The following is a 20,355-nucleotide window of genomic DNA, read 5'->3' as shown; positions in this document are numbered from 1 at the left end:
TGGAGGACTTGGGACTCAGAGAAACTTGGTGAGTCCATTGTGAAGTGAAGCATATCTGCAAACAGCCCTCCACTTGTGGAGAATCTGGAGGTTGAGCATGGAGGTTGGGGTGCAGGGAGAGTGGAAACCCTTGCTGTGTGACCTTGGGCTGGCATTTTTCCCCTCTTGGAGCGGGTGCCTCTCATCTGCACATGGAAGGGAGGGAGACTGGCATCCTTTGGAGCATCTGTTGTTGATTTGGGGTTCTTACCCCCAGGAAAATATTTGTGCAGTCAGTTGTGGGCATGATTTGGGGTACAATACCTTCAGCTTGATAATCTCCACATGTTCCTCTATTTGGGGCATCTGCAGCCAGATCTCTTCCTTTCAAAGATGAATTTTTGTCTACCGAGTCTTCATAAGCAAGCTGTCTGGGTGCCGTGTGCTGAGCTATGACCTTTGGGGTTGCTGTGTGCCCAGCTCAGCTCCGCCCCTGATCTGATGGGTTCTGATGTCCAAGAGAACTATTTAGTTTTGCTTTCCTGGCATTCTCAGGGACTGTGTTGTCAGTGCTGGGACAGCCCAGTGTCTTCGGCATTTCAGGAGGAGGCTTCCGCAAAGGACAGAAGCGACTGAGAAGGGGTCTGGAGCCTGCAGGGCTAGTGAGGGTTCCTGTGGGGTCAGGGTGCCTGGGTGGGACTATCTCCTTGGGCAGTATGGGCCTTGCATGGTTCCCTTTCTTGGGAAGGACATATCCCAGTCACAGAAGTCCCTGGGGACCCAGACACCTCCATTGTAAGACCAGGAAGCTGCTGTCTGAGGCTGCAGAGAGGAGCCTCGCCCCCACCCCACCCCCGGCCCCCGCTCTGTGTCTTCTGGCTGCACACACCCTGTGGGCAGGACCCAGGCCCCTTGTGCTCAATACAGGCTGCTCAAAGAATGATCCCCACTTAGCCGTCCTTGCACTATGACATACAACTGGTTCTCCTAATAAGAACATCCCTGACATGGGATGCAGGAGCAATTTGAGGCCTCTTTTGGCAAGTCCTACAGAGCAAGGCACCTGTGTGGTGTGAGGCCCCAGCTCCTGATCTTCCTCTGGGACACACCTTGGTGCCTCCATGCCACTTTAGAGTCAGCAGGGCTTTCTGGGTACCCTCAGGAAGGACAGCTTTGTTGCCAGATGGGCAAAAATGGGCCGCCCATCCTGAGATGGGCAGAGGTCCCTGCTGCTACGAGTTTCCAGCCTGACGTGGCATTTTAGCCTCGATAACTTTCCTCTGCAGCCCGTGTTCTTTGCCTGCCGGCGCTGCCTGAAATGCTGTATTTGAAGCCTTAAAGGTCAGGCCTGGTGCTGCCACTGGTTCCTACAAACAAACAACAAAACAACCTACCTCAGCCCTGCCCCCAACTTCATTTATTAGAAAAGAGAAATGAGCTGGCAAAACAGGCTTCTGTGCTGAGGACTCTCACAAATGGACATTTCTCCTTCCCCCTGTGAGCTGTGGCCCGGGTGGGCATGGTGAGAACCTGGGAGTCTTCCCTTCCTTTCCTGGACCCCCTAGGCATGCTGCAGTGCCTCCTACTGAGGGTTAACTATGACCTTGCACCCAGAAGCCTGCCATGGGCAGAGCCCTCCTTCCCAACTTTGCATTTGAGGAACTGCCTGGGCTGGCTCCTGTCTCTGGCCACTAGCCCTGTGAATATCCAGACTCCAGCCAGGCAGAGCCACTTGCAGGTCCTAGTAGGAGCTCTGGTCTTTGCTCACCATATCCCTCAATCGTACTGGTCTGCTCATCCCAAGTACTGAGACCAAGAGCCCTTCTGACTGATGCCCTCCTCTGGCTCCCTACCCCTGTGGGCCTCTCTGACAACCCTGTGTTGGTATGGAGTAGGTGTGGAGCTGACCACTATGCCTTCAAAAGGCAAGTCTGAAGAGTGTATTTGGCTGCAAGGAAAACAGGCAGCTTTTTTATCCACCGTGGCAACCACAGCATGATGACTTTTTCCATCATGATTAGTCCCTTTATCTTCTGCCAGGGAGCCCAGAGGTGGGTCTTTAGCCTGTCATTGAGGACCAAGTCTTCACCTGCAGTCTGCCTGGCTGGCCTCATTTTTAGTGGGGCTGTTCTTGGCTGAAGCCCCTCATGACAACAAGATGGCTGCCATAGCTCCAGGCATGAGAGGTATCAGACAACTGGAGTAAAGGGGTTATTGGGTTCCTCGCAAGAGGCTAGAAAACCTGGCCCAGAAGCCCCTAGCCAACTTCCCCTCGCACCTCATTGGTTAGTGCTGGGTCACATGTCTACTGTAAACCAATCACTGGCAGTAGGGAAGGTGCATTGTGATTGGCTCCAGCTAATCAGGATTTACCCTTGAGCAAAGGATGGGGTCACCTTGGGGCTGGAGGTGGGAGAGATTCTTACAGACTTGGGTTTTGTTAGCAAGAAGCGGGGAATAATGGAAAATAGGAAGGCAATTTCTGCTGCAGGACCAGACCAGAGGCCTCAACGTGGAGTAGGGGTGAGGAAGAAGGTGGGAGGGAAGGGGGGGGGTGTCCATGCTCAAGGAAATATTTATTAAGGAAGTAGTTATTTTAACTACATCATCAGTCACTATGAGCTGTGCCTTGGGTGATATATTTCATGGATCCTACCCAATGAGATTAATCCATTTTTATTCCCATTTCATAGACAAAAAAAATTGAGGCTCAGCAGGGCTGAGTAATGCTGAAATCACACAGGTAGTGAGTGATGGAAGCAGGATTCACATCCCAGTACTCAGAACACCCAGCCACAGCCTCACACAGCCCTTCTGTAGCTCACCTCCTCCAGGCAGTCCCCTGACCACAGGACCCTCGGGGTGCCCCCACGCTCCTGCACTCTTCACAACTGTTCCTCTCCAAGGGCTGCCTCTTTTTATCAGACTGAGTTCCTTGGGGCATAGTTTCACAGGTGCCAGCTGTCTCACTGGGCCTGTAGTACCCCCTGAGTCCTTGGAGGCTGTGGGTGTACTGAGAAGATGCAGACAGAGGGCATGTCCTACTGCTGCAGAGTTGAGGAAGTGACCCATGGATGTGGCCAAGGGGAGGGCCTGAACTTGGGTGGGTGCTGCCTGTGAGACTTGATTCCCGTTTGGGGAGGGGGAAAGTGTGGAGTAGGTATACTTGTGCCTGCTAACTACAGAGGGGACTGGGTGTCCATTGGTTGGCTCCCTTGATGGATATGACAAGATCCATGCTCCAACGAGAATGCATTCTCATGACCTTGCCCCTGGCCCTTCCTGCTACTCTCTGGGCTCTGTTGCCTGCATCAGTCTTGGGTCCAGGCTGGGCACAGTGTCCAGGAGTCAGTCAGCCAAGGGCACAAGTCTTGGGAGAAGCCCCGGGTTCTGTCTTGCTCCTAGATTGGGTGCCCCTCTGGTCACTGTTCCCTACCTGTCAGTGAGAGAAAAGGATTCTCTGGGGCTGGCCTTTACTGGCACAGCTGTGAGTCCTCCAGACCAAGAAAGGCCTCCTCTGATCTGAATTTCCTTTTGAGGCCTTCTCCCACTCACCAGCTGGGAGCTGATGATGGTACTGTGATCCCCTGTGCATACATGGAATGGGGGAGCAGGGCAGTCTAGGTTCACTCTCCATTCCCCCATCACTCCACTCCCTACCCTCCATCCTCCTACCTGCTCCATCCCCCACTCCCACCCTGGTGGTGCCTAGATTTACCTATGGAAGACTCAGAGGGAGGGAGACAGACAGGCAGCAAGGTCAAGTATTTAAGCCAGACCTTGGCTGCTGCAGGCCCACAAATTCAGGGGCTTGTGCTGTAGGGTATGGGCCTCCTTTCCTCCTTCTGCCAGTGTCCTCCTACCCTGCCCTAGCCTTGGCCTGTGTCCAGTTCACTGTGGGAGGCTAGGCAAGCCACCTGCCCTCCCTCCTTCTCTGAGCCTCAGTATCATCGTCATTCCTGGGACCCTCCAGATTGATGGATCCTTCCATAGCTGAGGATGATGCTCTCCTGCCACCCCATCTGTGTTGCTCTCATCTCTGTCCTACTCTGTAAGTAGCTACTATGGAGACCACAGCCAAGGGGGCTGCTTCTGATGGGCACAGGAATGGACACAGGAGGGGATCTCTGCCTTCAGGACTGAGTACCACTAGGACAGCGCCATCATCTTCTATGGGGGCTTAATAAGCACCTACTATGCACTGAGCATGGAGTAAGCCAGGGAGCAATCAGATGGGCTGCAAAGGGCCTTGCCAGCTCCAAGCAGGACCTGCCTGTTGTCCAGCTGACCTCTGCCCATCCCTTAGTGCTTGACTGGAAGTCACTGTTCCCTGAAGCCTCCCCTGACTTCCCTTGTGGGTCAGGGGCTTCCTAGGCTGCCTGAAGGCTCCCCCATTCTTGTCTTGCGATAGTCTTTGCTGCCTGCCTTTCAAGGCTCTGTGCCTGGGAGAGTCAGGGGCAGTGGCCACCTGTCCTTGGCTGGAGCTCCAGGCTAGCACATACCAAGTGCTCAATAAATGTTTGCTGAACAGAGTCTACACAGATGTCTGCAGGCAAATCTGGTTGTGTCTTTGGAAGCTGGAAAAGCTTTTACACTGTTTGGGACAGGGCCTCCATATGGGCCTAGCTTTGCTGGTGCCATGAGGCAAAGGCCACTCCACGCACCCTCCTGTGGCTCTTTCACAAGGAGATGCCCCAGCCCAGGGGCTGCCTCCAAGGTCTGTCCTTAGGGGAGAGGGGGAGGTGGGTCCAGGAGCCCATGGGGCTATGTTATTTAATTGGGTAGGGGCAGGGCCTAGGCATCAATATTTTTCCAGAGCCACCCAGGTAAGCCCAGGTAGAGAATTATAGCTGTAGGGACAGGAAAGTAAATGCAGGATCACCCCTCCCCCTTGCCCCACCCAGCACAGGGTACTTCCCCAGGGAAGGCAGGGGTGGGGGCTGGCATACTGGTTCTGGGGAGTCTTCTGGTTGTGGTACCTGTGGAAGCCAGCTGTTCCTAGATGCCTATGCATGTGGCCAGTGGCCAGAGTCTATGTTCTGTCTCAGGGAGATCACTGGGCCTCCTCAGCTGGCTGCCACACTCCTTCCTGACTGCTCCTCTGTGCTGACACTTGGTCCTGCCTCAACTATTCTGCTGACCACTCCACAGCCTGCCTGGATTTCAGGACCCACCTCCTGACTGCCCCTTCCCGCCCAAGTCCGCTTAGCTGTATGCTGGGCCTGTTCTCCGAGACCTCACGGTCTATGGGAGACTGTCAGTGAAGAAGAAATGGAAGCAAGGCTGAGTAAATGATAACTATGCATGGCTGGCGCTCCAAGCAGCATCCAAGGGGTGAGGAGACACCACCTCTGGTAGTAGTGGGGGAGGTGGGGCAGGACTTATTCTCCTGATGGAGTTCTGACAGGCCTTCTCAGGGTTGCAGCCATTCCCATGGTCCTAGGCCTCTCCCACTCAGAGCTGTGGAGGCCCTGGGGAAAGCACTTGGACCCACTTGGCTCTGAGAGAAAGCCGCTGGTGGGGGTGGGGAGGCAAGGACAAGGGACAGGGGCACGGTAAGGGAGGGGCTCATCCATATGATCCAACCCCAGTTCCCGAAGCTCCAGGTGGTGTCCATCCCTGTGCTGCTGATGTGTTCCCCAGGCTGCTGCACCCCTGGACAGTGCCCCTTAGCACCCAGGATGCCTTGGGCTGTGCACAGCTCCTGACTGGGGCCCCACAGCCCTAACTTCCCTGGCACAGAGCAGCTGGAGAGGGGTGGCAGGAAACAAGCCCAGAGGCCATTAAGTGGTGTGATTGCCATGGTTCCTGATCCAGTGCCGGGGGAAATAAATTTCATAGGGGATTTTCAGATTGGTGGCGTATGGAAGCCATTACTCTAACATGGAGAAGGGTGGGGACTTCATGGTGCTGTCCAGAGGGACGGAGCCAGAGCCATGGACTCTGCTGGCCTTGCTGCACTTACCTGCTGCCTGCTAGAAAGCCTGGTCCAGGGGACCGGAATCAAGGAGGGGAGAAGCTGTGAGTCACAAAGAGAGCCCCCTTTATGACCTTGTTTGAGTCATTTTGTGCCTTAGTTTCCTAATCTCTAAAATGGGATCACGTTTCCTGTATTTTATACTTGTGAAGATGGAGTGTCCAGTCTTTTAGCTGACACTTTTTGAGCACCTGCCCCCGTACTCAAGAGATGGTGTTTTAGTGACAGTATCTGTGTTAAAAAGACCAAGAAACTTGTGAGTGCTTTGCACTTGTGGGCACTTCTGACTGGAGTGGCAGCAGGAGGGTCTCACTGGTAGAACCCCCATCTAGGCCATGGAAATAATAATACTATCCCCCACCTCTAATGTGTATATGGTGGAGGCTCACGGCTTCCTGCTGCCCCCAGCCAGGGGGCTCAGAGGGTGGGGGTGGAGGTCACAGGTTGCAAAGTACCTGGCAGTGTTGGGATGCCCAGGGCAGGAGGCTCTGCACCAGGGCCAGGTTTTAATGGGCACTGGGTAGTCTGTGGAACAAATGAGTGCATGAAATTAGTTCCCAGGAGACCAAGCACTTCTCTGCCAGTTCCCCTTTCTCCCTTGCCCAGAGGGCCCACCTTCCCTGGGTCCTTCCACACCCAGGCAGCCCAGGGCCTACTCTTCCCAGATGGAGAACTTTCACAGGGCGGGGGCTGTGTGTTAAGCACCTCTCCCAGCAGGGCAAGTAGTAGGAAACCTCATGTTAAATAAAATTCACAAAGTTGATGGGTAGCTACTCTGAACCCTGCTTTCTCACAGATGGACCTTGGGGACATGTGGACTGGGCTGGTAAACATACGTCAGATGCCGTGGCAGGGGTGGCCCACAAGTCAGCGCAAGGAGGACACGAGGGCCTGCTCCCCTCATCTCCCTGCTGTTGGGAGCCCAGCACCCTCCACCCTCTGGCACGTGGAGGTGCTCCCTGTGTACCTGGGGTTGGAATTCTGCAGGACTCCGTGTGGGAGAGCAGCCTGCCTTGGTGCCTGTGGCTGGTCTGGGTGTGTTCACGGGACTTCGTTGTGGGCAGAGCTTACCTCGCTCCTGGGCTTTGTGCCTGCCGCACCCTCTGTCTGGACTGCCCACCAGCTCTGCAGTGCCACCTTCACCTGGCCAGCCCCCCAGGTTGGGTCAGGCCCTTGGCATGCATCACTAGACTCCTCTCCCTCCACTCATCGGGTCTGGATCAGATCTGATGTCTGTTCTCCTTGAATTCCAAGCTCCTGAGGGCAAGGCTCACACCTGCCCTGATCACCACTGTTTCCCTTCCCAGTGCCCAGCCTGCAGCCTGGCCTAGTAACCATCTGAATGAATGAATAGAGAGTACATGAGCTAGTGGGGAATTTGTGGAAGGCTGGAAACAACCTACAGAATATTTTGTCAGGAATAAGCCCTGCTCTCCTTAAGCCAGCCCCAAGGACAACTCAGGCTCACCAGGCAGAGTGGCTCCTCTCGGCCTGGCCACCTCCCTGGGGCTCCTCAGAAGGAGGGGCACTTGCCGAGGTGGCTGCTGAATCCCCCTCCTTGCTGCAGCTCTGGATGCCACGCAGCCCACAGAGGGGATTTGCATTGCTAAAGGATTCACCACAGAGCACCTGAGAGTAACCAGCCCAAAGCGTGTCAAGGCGGGTTGAGCACTCACATTCGATTTACATGCAGCTTCGAGGCTCTGAGAAGCTAGGTGCTAGCAAGAAGCAAATCCCAGAGGAAGTGGGCATCCCTCCTTCCAACCTAGTCCAGGCTCTCTAGGGGGGAATTGGAGGGGGCGTGGGCTTCACAGTGCTGAGACAACGTGCCTATGGTAGGACAGCCCTGGAGGGGTATAAGGAATAATTTCCCAATTATTGGGGAGGCAGTAGGGGCTCGAATGTAAGGGCAGGCCCCTTCTCAAAGCTGGAAAAGGTCGTAAATGAGGGGGTGGCCTTTATCTGCACCCTATTTCCTACTTTAAATCTTGGCCATTGGCATCCACCTTAAGATTAGGGAGGCCCTAGGAGCGCCTGGGTGGTGCAGTCGGTTAAGCGTCCGACTTCAGCCAGGTCACGATCTCGCGATCCAGGAGTTCGAGCCCCGCGTCGGGCTCTGGGCTGATGGCTCAGAGCCTGGAGCCTGTTTCCGATTCTGTGTCTCCCTCTCTCTCTGCCCCTCCCCCGTTCATGCTCTGTCTCTCTCTGTCCCAAAAATAAAATAAAAAACGTTGAAAAAAAATTTATAAAAAAGATTAGGGAGGCCCTAGAAGACACGCCCTGGTCTCTGGAGCCGTACTTTGCTGGGTTCAAATTACAGTTCAGCATAGACTGGCTGTGTAGCCTTGAGTGTGTTGCTTCACCCCCTGGGCCTCAGAGTCTTCATCCATGAAGTGGGCCTGGACTGGTCTGCACCTAGCCGTGGGTGCTGTGTGACATCAGTGGGAACCACACACAAAGCATCCAGCATATAGCGAGTGCTCCACATCACTGGTCCTTTCCTTGGTGTTATGCCACCTGCTGAAGTTGGAGGCCCTTTCCCAGCCCTGCCCTGCAGCTTCTCTCCCACTGCTGAAGGAGGTGAACAGGGTAGGCATCAGTCTGGTGAGGGCAGGATGTTTGGGTAAATATATCCTGAGGCATTTCCAGAAGACTCTTCTTTGCCATACTGCAAGCTAAGCTCTGAAGGGAGCTTGGTGATGGGACCAGGCTACAGCCCCAACTTAAGGCAAGGGTCAGTAAAATGAGGTGAGGACTATAGGTTAGGGACGGGGTGGAGGAAATCCAGGAAGACTTCCTAGTGGAGATGACTTGGTGGAAGGGACACAAGGCCAGAGAACAAAGCTGGGCCTGATAGGTTTAGTTATGGTCTTTGCTTCACCTCGTCTCTGTACCTGGATGTCCTCCGGGGCCCTGCCATTTTCCACAGGGAGATCTCTGTCCTGAGGAAGAACAGAGGATCCGGGGGGGGGGGGGTCTCTGTTCTCCCCAAGGCAGGAGGCCATGTCAAGGATGCACACAGAGGACAGCTATTTGTGGCTCATCGAGGATTTGACTCACTTTGGGGGGTGGGGAGGATGTGCAGGAGGGGAGATGGGGACGAATGAATCACAGAATCTGACTGGAGTAGTTGGTGACACATGGATAGAGCCTGTGTTACCACTTCCAATCAGGCTTCAGCTATTGGTATGGGGCAGGGATTGGCAGCTGAAGCTCCTGGGTTCCTCCCTGACCCACCTGGTGACCTCTCTAGATGCTTCAACCCTACTGTGCACCTCTTGAGACCAGGCTTGGACGTGGCTCCCCCGTGACAGCACAGGGACGAGCATACAGAGGCTGCAGCGATATATCCCCCTCCTAAGAGTCAGCTTTGTTAATGTTGGTTTATCCATTTGCTAAATGGGCCTGAGTAGGGGTTACCTTCCCATTGTGCCCGACTCCCTGGGGAATATGCTGGAGAGAGAAGCAGGTACTGCAGACCTAAAAATGTCCACGATCTGTGCCAGTGACTAGGGCAGGTGGCTCCCAGCCTGGGGAGCAGACGGTGGATTCTGGGCAGAGTGGCTGGCAGATACCCTGTGTCCTTGGCTGGGACCCTTTGCTTTACTCTGGAGAGGCCTCAGCTGGTTCTTGAACTCTTCTTGTTCACTGCTGTGTCCCAGCTCTAAACTGCTGGGAAATTCACAAACAATGACACCTAGGTGTCGGTGCCCCGGAGATCCATGATCCTCACCCACCAGGGGAGCTGAGGTGGATGATGCAACTGCCACTGCAGTTTGAAAACCACAACTCCATCTGTCCACAGATGGGAAACTGAGGCACAGAGATGGATGAGCATGCACAAAGCCCATGGACTCAGGCGCTAGGAATCAGAATCCAAGCGTGCAGGAGAAGGCACCATGGGGCTGGGGTGCCCCAGATGGGACAAGAAAACAAGAGATATGGAGAAGACAGCCCAGGTCTGGGCTACTCCTTCCCTGCACTTTCTTTTTGCTTCCTGGAAAAATTGGCTGCTCCAGCGCCCAGCCCTTCTGGGAGAGCCATGAATTATGCACAGAAGCCACAGGCCTGGGCAGGCCCATCATAAATGAACTTTAATAATTCATACGGAGAGGAGCCAGGGAAAGGGAGGGCCTCCTGGGCCAGCCCTGGGGCAGCCACTAGGCTTCCAGCCCCTCTGCAGCCTTCTCCTATCAGCCCACCTGCCTGCTCCTGTGGCACGCAAGGTAGGGCAGGGTAGTGGGGAGGTCACCCGACTCTGGGGAGGTGCAGCCACTTAGCAAATGGCCTATTCTTCCCAGCTGAAGAACGAGAGCCTCCTCCCTCAGGGCTCATAGCCCCAGGCAGAGGCAGACTGTAGACAAAAGAGAGGATGTCTGGTGCAATGCTAGCTAACCTAGTAGCCCCAGGAGGCATGTGGAGATCAGTTGCTGTTTGGGGGGCCCACTTAAAGTGGAGTGTGAAAGTGGACTTCACCAAGCAGTTGATGTGTGTGCAGAGACCTGAAGGCAGTGAGAGAGGGGCCCCCTGGACTTCTGAGGAAGGACCGATCGAGGCAGGGGGAACAGCATGTGCAAAGGCCTGTGCACAGAGTACAGGAGTCTATTCAAGCCCCAGTGAGGAGGCCAGTGTGGCCTGAGGAGCAAGGGCAAGGATACCACTGGGTGGACGGCCGCTGGACGGACTTTGCCCTTCCTGTGATGGCATAGAGCTGCAGCATAGTGTTGAGAGAGGAAGGACATAATTCCAACAGGCTGTGCATGGAGGTGAACGGACCAGGAAAGGTGAGAGTGAGGGCAGAAGCTGAAGACCGGTGAGCTGACGACTGTATGTGTCCTAGAGAGAGATGGTGGCAACCCGGGGCAGGCTGTGGGCCAGGGAGGTGGTAGGCAGCGGGCAGATTTGGACACTTTGTACAGGTGTGGTGAACAGGACTTGCTGATAGAGAGAAAGCAGATTCCGGGTCACCCTGAGGCTTTGGGCCTGAACAGAGGGAGCTGCCATCAGCTGAGACAAGGGAAGTAGGTGGTGAGGGAGAGAAGGGAGAGTGAGGATCCAGAGGGAGGTCGGGGAATCGATTTTGGATCCATTCAGTTTGAAAGGCCTGTTAGACATCCAGATAGCCATGGGACACCAGCAGCTGGACATTTGAGAACTGGGGTCCTGAGGAGAGGTGTGTGTCATCCTGACTGGCATTCATTAGCTGTGTGACCTTGGGCACATCACTCAGTTGCTCTGTGCCTCAGTTTCCCCCTCTGGGGAGTAGGGTTGAACGACTGACTTGAAGATGAATCGAGGCAGTGCAGTGAGAGCCCTGGCCTGTCACCGCTGTGATGCCTGACTCACAGGCACAGGCCCCAGGAAGGAAGACCCCAATTAGAGCCCTTGGGAAATGAGTCTCCAGATGGCCCGTGGAGGCCTCAGACCGCTCCTCCTTGGGCAAAGAGACACAAACGGAGATCTGGAGAGACGAAGCACAGGGGTAGATGTGGGCCACAGAGCAGGGCTTGTTGTACGACAGGGGCTGGGGGGAAGATGGCCTCAGAGCTCCTCCTTCCCACCCAGGCCATCACCAAAGCCCTCCAACATGAACTCTGGCCTGGGTCCCCATGCCTTCCCTGCCCCTTGGTGCCTTCCCCAGCCACTCTCCAGGTACTACAAGGGCTGCTCTCATGGAGGCTGGAGCCGTCCCCCTTAGGCTCTTCTCCCTACTGCTGGACAACTCCAGACCAGGTATGGTGAGCAGGGTCCTGCTCAGGAACCCCGTGACTGTGGGTGTGACAACCACCTCACTCCCAGAGAGATGAAAGGATGTTACCAAGGTCACAGAGCTAACCATGGCAGAAACTGAAGTCAGGCTCAGGTGACCCTCCATGCTTTCCTAACCACTGCTGGGGAACCTCTTTCCCCTTCTCAGCCAGAACAACCCTGGCTGAGGCCTACATCGTCTATGGGTCCTTCCTGACTGCTGCTGCCCCTGTATGCCTTAATCCTGCACTGATGGTGGGGAGTGAGGCCGAGGTCTGTGACCATTTGCTGTGTGAGTCTGGACACTCTCCATCCCTCTCTGGGCCAAGTGGGCTGCCTGGCGCTCCCAGCCCGGGGCCATGCTGCTCTCTGGCTCCAGGTCTTCTCCTGCCCTCCCCCCACTCAGGCTGTTAGGAGTAAATACTGGGCTGGACCCAGCGCCCTAATTAAAGCTGGCTGATTGTTCACTGTTAGTCTGAGGGAGGGAGGCACAGTCTCGCTTCCTTCTAGCTGAGAGCCAACTAGAAGGAAAAGCTTTTTCCCTAGGAAAGATAGGGAAGGGACAGCCCGTAATTAATAACCTCATTAAGGAGCAGTATTTGGGCAGGGTCCCAAGATACACATAGTCGAGGCCGATGGATTTGGACTAATTCGCGCTTTGGCAGCACCAGCCCCTCCCCAGCTCCCCCGGGTCTCTGAGAATCGCTTGTGATAAGTGGACTGCCTTTGTCCCTGTGTGCTTGGGGATGGTGGGATGGGGATGGCATAGGGGGTCAGGTGCTATGTTGCCCATACTATAGGGGTTTGTTTAGCTGAATCACAAATCAGTTGAAGATGGGCCAGTTTCTTTGAGTCCTTTGCCTCAGTTTACCTATTGAAGGGGTGGTGGCTAGCTGGGGAGCCTCATTCCACCATGAATCAGCTGGTCCAGCATGCTCCCCACTCACCCCATGCTGACTGGCCTCCACATCTGTAGGCGCTCTCATGTCCTTGGCCAGGAGTAGCTGGGCGCAGTTGTTCTCTCAGGAGCGAATGACCTTGGCTAGACTTTTCCCCTCTGCCATCCTTGGGAGGCTGCGATCGAATCAGGGTCAGGGGTTATACACTGGCTTTGAGCCCTGAAAAAGGCCTTTGAGGCTCAAGCATCTTCTCTCTTGAGTAGGCAAAGGGAAGTTTTCTGTGATCACGGGAGGCCCTGCCCTTCCCAGGGATTACGCCTCTGTCAAGGTCTCTAGGGCAGTGCAGGGAGGGGCTGCAGCCCACCTGGAGGCCTCAGTCTAAGGAAGAGGCACAGCAATCCCATGCTTAGTGAGCTGCAGGTCTGCGGAAGAAGATTGGACTGTGGGTCTGTGCACATGAGTGTGTGGGGCAGTCATCATTGCTGACATTCCTTCCACGGGACCCTGGTGTCCACCTGCCTCTTCTTTGGGTCCTGAGAGTAGACACATGGTAAGCTTTATCTCCGTTTTCCAGATAGGAAAACTGAGGCCTAAAAGGACACATCTGGCTCAAGGCTTCAGAAGAGCCAGGGCTGGATCCTGGCACTCAGTCTAGGTGGAGAGGGACATTCACCCAAGTGGTCAGGGAGGACTCCCTGGTAGAGGTGGCTCTGGAGGTGCCACAGTCCTGGGGTGCAGCCTTGAGTTTTCTGCTGTTTACAGCAAGGCTGTAATCTAGGGGAGGGCTGGCCATGGCTGGTGCTCTGCTTCAGCAGAGGCTACAGCTGTTCTCTGAGCTTTGGGTGACTGTTGGGGGACCGACACAGGCCCCCTAGGCCAGGGTGGGGAGTGGCCCCCTTGCCCACTCACCAGTTATCTTCCCCTGGGCTGGGGTCAGCCTGACACAGGCCCTCTAGCCCACCTCTCTTGGGCTTTGTTCATGTCTGTATCCTCCGTCTGTCTCTTACTACCCTTCTCCTGCCCTATCTTTTCTTCCTTCTCCTTCAGAAGACTGCGAAGGCACCGAGGTGGGAGGTGGCAGGCCAGCTGAAATATAATCAGAATAATTAAATAGCAATTTATTTTAAATCATCGCCTCCCCCAGAGCTGGGAGAATAATTGGCCAGCCTGTCATGAGAGAAGCAGGAGACCTGTGGGCTGCCACCACTGCCAAGTTTGGTTCACATGCCCTTAGCAGCAAGTGGCCTCCACTGTGCCTGCTCCCCCACACCCCTCACCTGCCCCAGCCTAGTCCTCTGTTTTGCCATCTGCCCCTTCCGCTTCACCTACAATTCCACACTTGGCACACCTCCAACCCCAACATGATGGCTGCTCTGCTGAGCTAGTGGGGGGACAGTAGATTGCTCATAGGTATCCAGGGGAACCAGATTTATCCAGGCAGTCTGCCTGGTGGAGGCAGCCTACAGCTGGGCTTTGATGGCAAAATGCCTCCATAGCAGTGGTAAGGACGACACCACAGAGGCAGATATTGGAAGGCCCCTATTAGGCCTTGGCCTCCCTGGACCTGCTCCTGTCTGCTCTGGAACAAATCCTGCCTCCTTCCCTCCTTGCCCTTCTGCAGGGTCCAGCCGCCCACACCCACCCATGCCCTCCGAGGGTAAACCTGCAGTGTCACCTGTCTCTGGTTTTTTGATTTGTTTAATTATAGATGAGTTTTCTGCATAATTTATTCCAAAAGCCTGGATTATACTGTACAATTAAATCACATTCTGATCAACAACTTTGCGTATAAAATTAACAACTGGCAACAGTTTAATCTGTGCTGCTGCATCTGTACATAGGCTCTTTCCTTTTTTCCCCTCATCCCTCTCCCCCTCTCCCCTTCTCTGGGCTTCTCCTACCCCCTCCCCCTGCCCTGCCCCTCCCCTCTGGGGGAGCCTGTGCAGCTCAGAGCTGGAGGTCCCCAGGGTGGGCTCTGTAGTTTGACCAGGGCCTTCCCCGGGTACTAACTGGGGTCTCGGTGGTTCTGCCTGCCAAAGGGGGTCCTCATCCCCAGCTCCTCACCATACATGTGGATGACCTTGCTCCCTTGCCTGATAGTGACAAGGCCTCTTCTTTCACTTACTCTTCTCAGTTCTGAAGCGTGCCCTGGAGAGCAAGGCCTGGCGTCCTGCAGCACCTCGGTCTTCTTCCCGCTGGGCTGCCCTCAGCCTGCCAGGCCTGGGACGAGTGTACCTCTGCCCTTTGCCCACTCCTGGCCTCTCTTAGCCATTAGGGGAATCCTTTCTACACTGCCTCCCTCCACATCCTTCTCCCCAAGTGCAGGCATTCCTAGGAGATATTATAAACACCGGGGGCTGTATTGGATGGGCTTCTAGCCCCCAGGAGTGCCTGGTAAGTATGCCAGACATCAAGGCTGCCACGTAGATTTGGCCATTGACACTATTCAGCCAGTCATTTCCCCTATTTACAGACCAGAATGCTGAGATTTGAAGGGAGCTCAATCCAGGGGCACCTGGGTGGCTCAGTTGGTTGGGCAGCCGACTTCGGCTCAGGTCATGATCTCACAGTTTGTGAGTTCGAGCCCCGCGTCGGGGGGCACAGAGCCCGACAGCTCAGAGCCTGGAACCTACTTCAGATTCTATGTCTCCCCCTCTCTCTGCCCCTCCCCTGCTCACGCTCTGTGTCTCTCTGTCTCTCAATAAATAAACGTTAAAAAAAAAAAAAATTGAACGGAGCTCAATCCTCCCCCTCCCTCCAGGTCACACAGCCAGCCACTGCTGCAGGAGGCTGCCCAGAAGCTGCCTTGTCCTGGAAGGGTGGAGTCAGGGAGCTGATGGAGCCAGGAGGACAGGTCTGGCTTCTTTCTAAGTATGTGGCCCTGCACCCATCCTTGCCAGGGGCCTCAGTTTTTTAGCTTATGGAATGGGGGCCCAGTGCCTGCACCTCCCTGGGTTCAGGCACATGGAGGTTACAGGGATACAAGGCTCTGTCCTCAGCCTCTCCCTCTCCTGCCCATGCCAGTCATCCTGAGGGCTGCAGCCCCTGGCTGCACGTGCCTCCTCCCAGACACTCTCTCTCCTCCCTGTCTTGCTAATTTGGCACTTAGAGACACTTGGAGATAAGCAGTGTCATCTCGATGAAGAGCATGGAAAATCACAGGGATGTAGGGAGCCAGCAGGTGGGCCTACCCTGTTGGGAGGGTGACCCACGGGCAACACTGTCTGACCAGGGAGGCGTTGCAGAGCTATGCACCTGGACCCAGGCTAAAGGGAGCCCAGACAAGATTTGGTCAGCTTGCCTTTGACCCAGCAGGTCCGTGGATCCTGATATATCCCCCATACTTCCAAATCCCCCATGCCATTCTGCTAGAAAGAGTATGACTGTATCTGGCTAAGGTTAGCCTTGGCTTGGTGGGTGGTTTCTCCAGCCTTCAGACAGGAACTCTATAGGTGCATAGTTGACTCCTGGCCTCATTAGTCCCTTTTGTCACCCTTTGGAGCCAGCACTGGTACCCTAGCCAAACCCTGGAACCCACAGAATCTCTTCTCTGTGACAGTGAAATGATTTATCTATCATGTTCTTTTTATTTTATTTCACTTATTTATTTTTTTTAACATTTATTTATTTTTGAGAGACAGAGCGTGAGTGGGGGAGGAACAGAGCAAGAGGAATACACAGAATCCGAAGCAAGCTCCAGGCTCTGAGCTGTCAGCACAGAGCCCAATGTGGGACTCGAACTCATGGACCATGAGATCATGACCTGAGCCAAAGTCAGACGCTTAACTGACTGAGCCACCCAGGTGCCCCTATCATGTTCTTTTTAATACTGAGACATACATATTGCCTTCCTAATTGGGTTTGGTTTAGGTGAATAATTAGAGTAACTTATTTTCCCTGGCATTATGTAGCTGGGGCCTGGGGTCTGTCCGTCAGGCCCAGGGTGCCAGGCCAAGGGCTAGAGCCACCCCTAGATCCCAGGAGGATGTGTGTGTCCTGATGTGTCATGGGTGGACCAGTCCCTGTGGCCTACAGCAGAGTCTAGAGCTGTTTAGTCTGGGAGTGGAAGTGGGAAGATTGTATGTGCCTGTGAGCATGAGTGTGTGTGTGTGTGCGTGTATGAGTGTGAATGAGAGAGTGGGAGGGAGGAAGGGAAGGAAAGAGTGTGTGTGTCTTGGGAGGAATTCGACTTTATCCTGAGATTTGGCTCTTCTAAATTCTTTTAGTGTTGAAATAGTCTTTTTAGATGAAATGATGGTGATTGTAATAATAATGTGTTGTCTGAACAAAATAAAAACTTGGCATCCGTGTCTGTTCTTCCAATTAATTTTCTTTTACTTATCTGTGAGATCCTAGAATGAGAGACCTATAGATACAGTAGGAAAGAGTCAACAGCCTGGGGCCGAATCAATGGTGTGCTAGTAAATGTTTACAAGTCACTTTCCAGGGGGAAAAACTGTGATTTGTAGCATTTACTGATTTCTGCAGTATAAATATTCCCACTATGGCCAATTTCAAGTTCTCAAAGTGACAGTCCTGAATGCAGAGCTGGGAGGAAGTGCACACTCTTGGCCCTTGGTGACTCTAGCATATGCGTGCATCAAATTCTGTGTTCACTTCTTGGGTGGGTGATCTTGGGCTAGTCACAAGAAGCCCCTGTGTCTCAGTTTCCTCATCTGTAAATTGGGGATGATAACGTTTGCTTCTTTGTGAGGACTGAAGCGAGAGAGCAGGTGGCATGCCGACACCATTCCATGTGCATAATGGGTGCCCTTGTACATATTAGTCCCAGGAAGGATTATGATTGGCATTCGTCCCCTAGACCAGTGAATGGCTGAGGTCAGGGCCAGGGCAGAGCTAATGGTTCCCTTTGGAGAGCAGCTCCTTGACCTCACCCATTTTTGTACCTAGCTGGACACAGGACTGTGCAGCAACCCATCTCAACATTAGCCCCCCCCCCCCCCCGGGGCTCCATCTCAGGAGCACAAAACAGCCACCTGACCCACAGTCCATCCACAGCCAGGGCCAAGCAATCAGCACCTGGTACACAGGCGTAGGGGCCAAGCGAGCTCTCCATTCTCTGCTGGGCTTTGCCCTCCTCCTGGCTAGCAGCTGATGCCTGGTTGCCCTTTGTAGCCTGGTCTGCAGCCTGGCCTCCTCCTGGGCGTGGGGTTAGTTTTTTCCCCATGGTGGGGAGTGGAGGTGGGCATCAGGCTGTGGCTCAGCCAGCAACAAGCTGAAGCTAATACCTATTTCTTTTGATGTTGATTTTTTTTTTCCATCATGGTCCTGACATTCAGCTTGGCAAATTACAATTAGTGATCTGCCCGCCTCCTGCTCCAAGTTCCCATGCCAACCGACCCGGGCACACACAATGGCACAGGCCCAGCCCCCCAGCCACAGGCCTGAAGATGGATGTGGGGCAGGGGGCTGGGGTGGCGGCATAAGCTCTTCTGACCCAGGGAGCTAGCAGAGTCCTGGCCCTGAGTGGCACTGGGGAGTGTAAGGGAGGTAGCAGGCCCAGGGCCAGACACAACCTCCTAGATCCTATGGCTTCTGGGTCCCTCCTCCAGAGGCTGGGGGGCTGGTATCACCCAACTCGTACCTTGCCCTGTGGACTGTGCTTAACCCGTGGTGTATTTAAATCTCTGTGGTAACCCTCCTATGAGCCCTCCCTGGAACGGCCTTGTTCTGTATCTGGTGGGTTGAGGAAGTTGAGATGCCTTTTCAGATGCACTGGTGCAGAGGCCTGTGTCACAGCAGAGAACACCTTTGGAAGTGTGGAGAACATCTCTCCGGCTGGCTTTTGTCAAGGACCGCTATGATTTTGCTCACCTGATCTCGTACTGCCTGAAGGAAGGGTCACAGGTTAGAACCTGGGCCAAGCCTCTCCCCAGATGCCATTCCTGTTCATGCATGTGGGCTGAGAATACTGAGCTGTGTGGCCATCTGTCCATCCTGTCCACTCACAAATATTCCTGTGCAACACCCTTCACCACCTGCTTTCATGTCCTTCTCATACCCTGCGAGGTGGCCCTAAATTATTCCCAATTTCTGGAGGAGGAAACTGAGACACAGATGGGGTAGTATGAGTTCACAGTAACACCAGTGTGAAGGAGACCTGCTCAGGCAGGTGGCTTAGGTGAAAGACTCTGGAGGTGCCAGGCTTCCAGAAAGGGGTGGGACAGTCTGAACTGGACCTGTGGGTGGCCAGTTCATGCAGGGTGTGTATGTATGAGCTTCAGATAGCATCTGTTTCCCCGGGTGCTGGAAAGGTGAGGGCTGTCTCCGCCCCAGCTTCTCCATATCCTTCTCAGTTGAGGCCTACAGGGGGCTGGGAGGGGGGCAGGCAGGGATCTGCCCCCAGCTACACAATGACTTGGTGGTGACAGCAGTGACTCCTGTTCCCTCCCCTTCCTCAGGCCCCACCCAGCCTTGGGGACAGGAGACTCTGAGATCCCAGCCTCTGCGTGGCTCACTCATGTCCCCCTCTTCCCTGGTGTCCAGAGTCCCCGTGTTCAGAGCATCCACATCAAGGCCTAGCTCTTCACAGTGAAAAATAGTCTCCCTGCAGGCTTCTTGGAGCTGCTGGACTCCCTCAGTGCATTTAAACTATAATCTGCTCTCCTCCCCGGCTGTCCAACAGTACGTGAGGAGAGCCTGGGCCACCAGGTCTAGTCTTCAAAAGGAATCATAGGCTCACTCTGCTTCCTAGCCTTTGTTTCTCCTCTAGTGAAAATTGAGTTCTGAAGGAGTGGCTGCTACTGGTCATGCCCCAGGTCACTCGGTGCTGGGCTGTCCCAGCACTGTGAGGGGGGGCCCTCCTGACACCTTTTTCCTCTATGCACACAGGATGCAGCACTGGGCCCGGCGTCTGGAGCAAGAGATCGATGGAGTGATGCGGATTTTTGGGGGCGTCCAGCAGCTCCGTGAGGTAAGCCCTGGTACCCTTTGCTTTCTGCTCAGAGACCCTTTTCTGAGTGGGAGTGGGAGAAGGACTTCAGAAATAAGGAGTGAGGAAGGTTTGGCATGGTGGGACACTGCTGGGCCCGTGGGGGCAGGTAGGGAAATAACTAGAAAATCAGTGGCTCCTCCAGGTCTTGGCCTGCTCTTCCCAGTACTGAGCAGTATCCAGTGAGCTCCGATGTTGGGGTGTTGGGCTTTCGGGTTTTCAGGTGGGTGAGGTCTGTGTTTGAGGCAGCGCCTGAGGCAGGAGGACAGGCCCTGGAGGGCTCAGGATGCAGTTGTGCATGGAGGCTGAGGACTGTCCATGCAATGAGTGGGGTGGCCAGGCCAAACAACAGTGGAGAGCAGTGTTGGCTGCTCAAGGCACTGTAGCAGGAGATGGGTTGAAAGCCTGTGCTTGGCAAGTTGAGGGATCAGGGCAGCAGGGGTGATTGATTAGGCACCAGCGACCACATTCATCCTCGGAGATTATGTTAATGTTTGAAATAGTGATGTGAAGAGCAGGCCATCCGTCACCCCCAGAAGGCTGCAAAATGTGTCGCTGTCAGGTTCCTGAGCCGTCGCTCTTTGTGTGGAGATGCAGAAGCTCTGAGAGCTGAGCTCTTGGAGTGCTTGGGGGGACTCCCAGGGACCTGTGGGAATTTGGGAGCTCGTTGCTAGAGGCTTGGGCCAGGACGCCTGACCAGAACCGAGCAGGGGATTAACAGGGTTCTTCTGCCGAAGGTTGTCCCGGGAACAGCAGAGTAAACAGAGTTACTGTAGGTGGTTTAGCCAAGAGTCCAGGTC

The 20,355-nt window shown here is 54.5% G+C and overlaps 1 protein-coding gene across 12 annotated transcripts in view; it reads left to right on the top strand.

Moving 5' to 3' along the window:
* Positions 1–20,355, top strand: part of CACNA2D2 (calcium voltage-gated channel auxiliary subunit alpha2delta 2) — a 144,221-nt gene that overhangs the window by 7,870 nt on the left and 115,996 nt on the right. For all 12 annotated transcript variants that reach the window (XM_045492910.1, XM_045492902.1, XM_045492901.1 and 9 more), the window contains exon 2: positions 19,456–19,537. In XM_045492910.1, the coding sequence (XP_045348866.1) occupies positions 19,456–19,537 (82 nt within the window). The remainder of the gene's footprint in view (positions 1–19,455; positions 19,538–20,355) is intronic.

Source organism: Leopardus geoffroyi, chromosome A2 (genome assembly GCF_018350155.1).
Source record: "Leopardus geoffroyi isolate Oge1 chromosome A2, O.geoffroyi_Oge1_pat1.0, whole genome shotgun sequence".
Classification (NCBI taxonomy): Eukaryota; Metazoa; Chordata; class Mammalia; order Carnivora; family Felidae; genus Leopardus; species Leopardus geoffroyi.
This window is presented reverse-complemented; position numbering and strand designations above follow the sequence as displayed.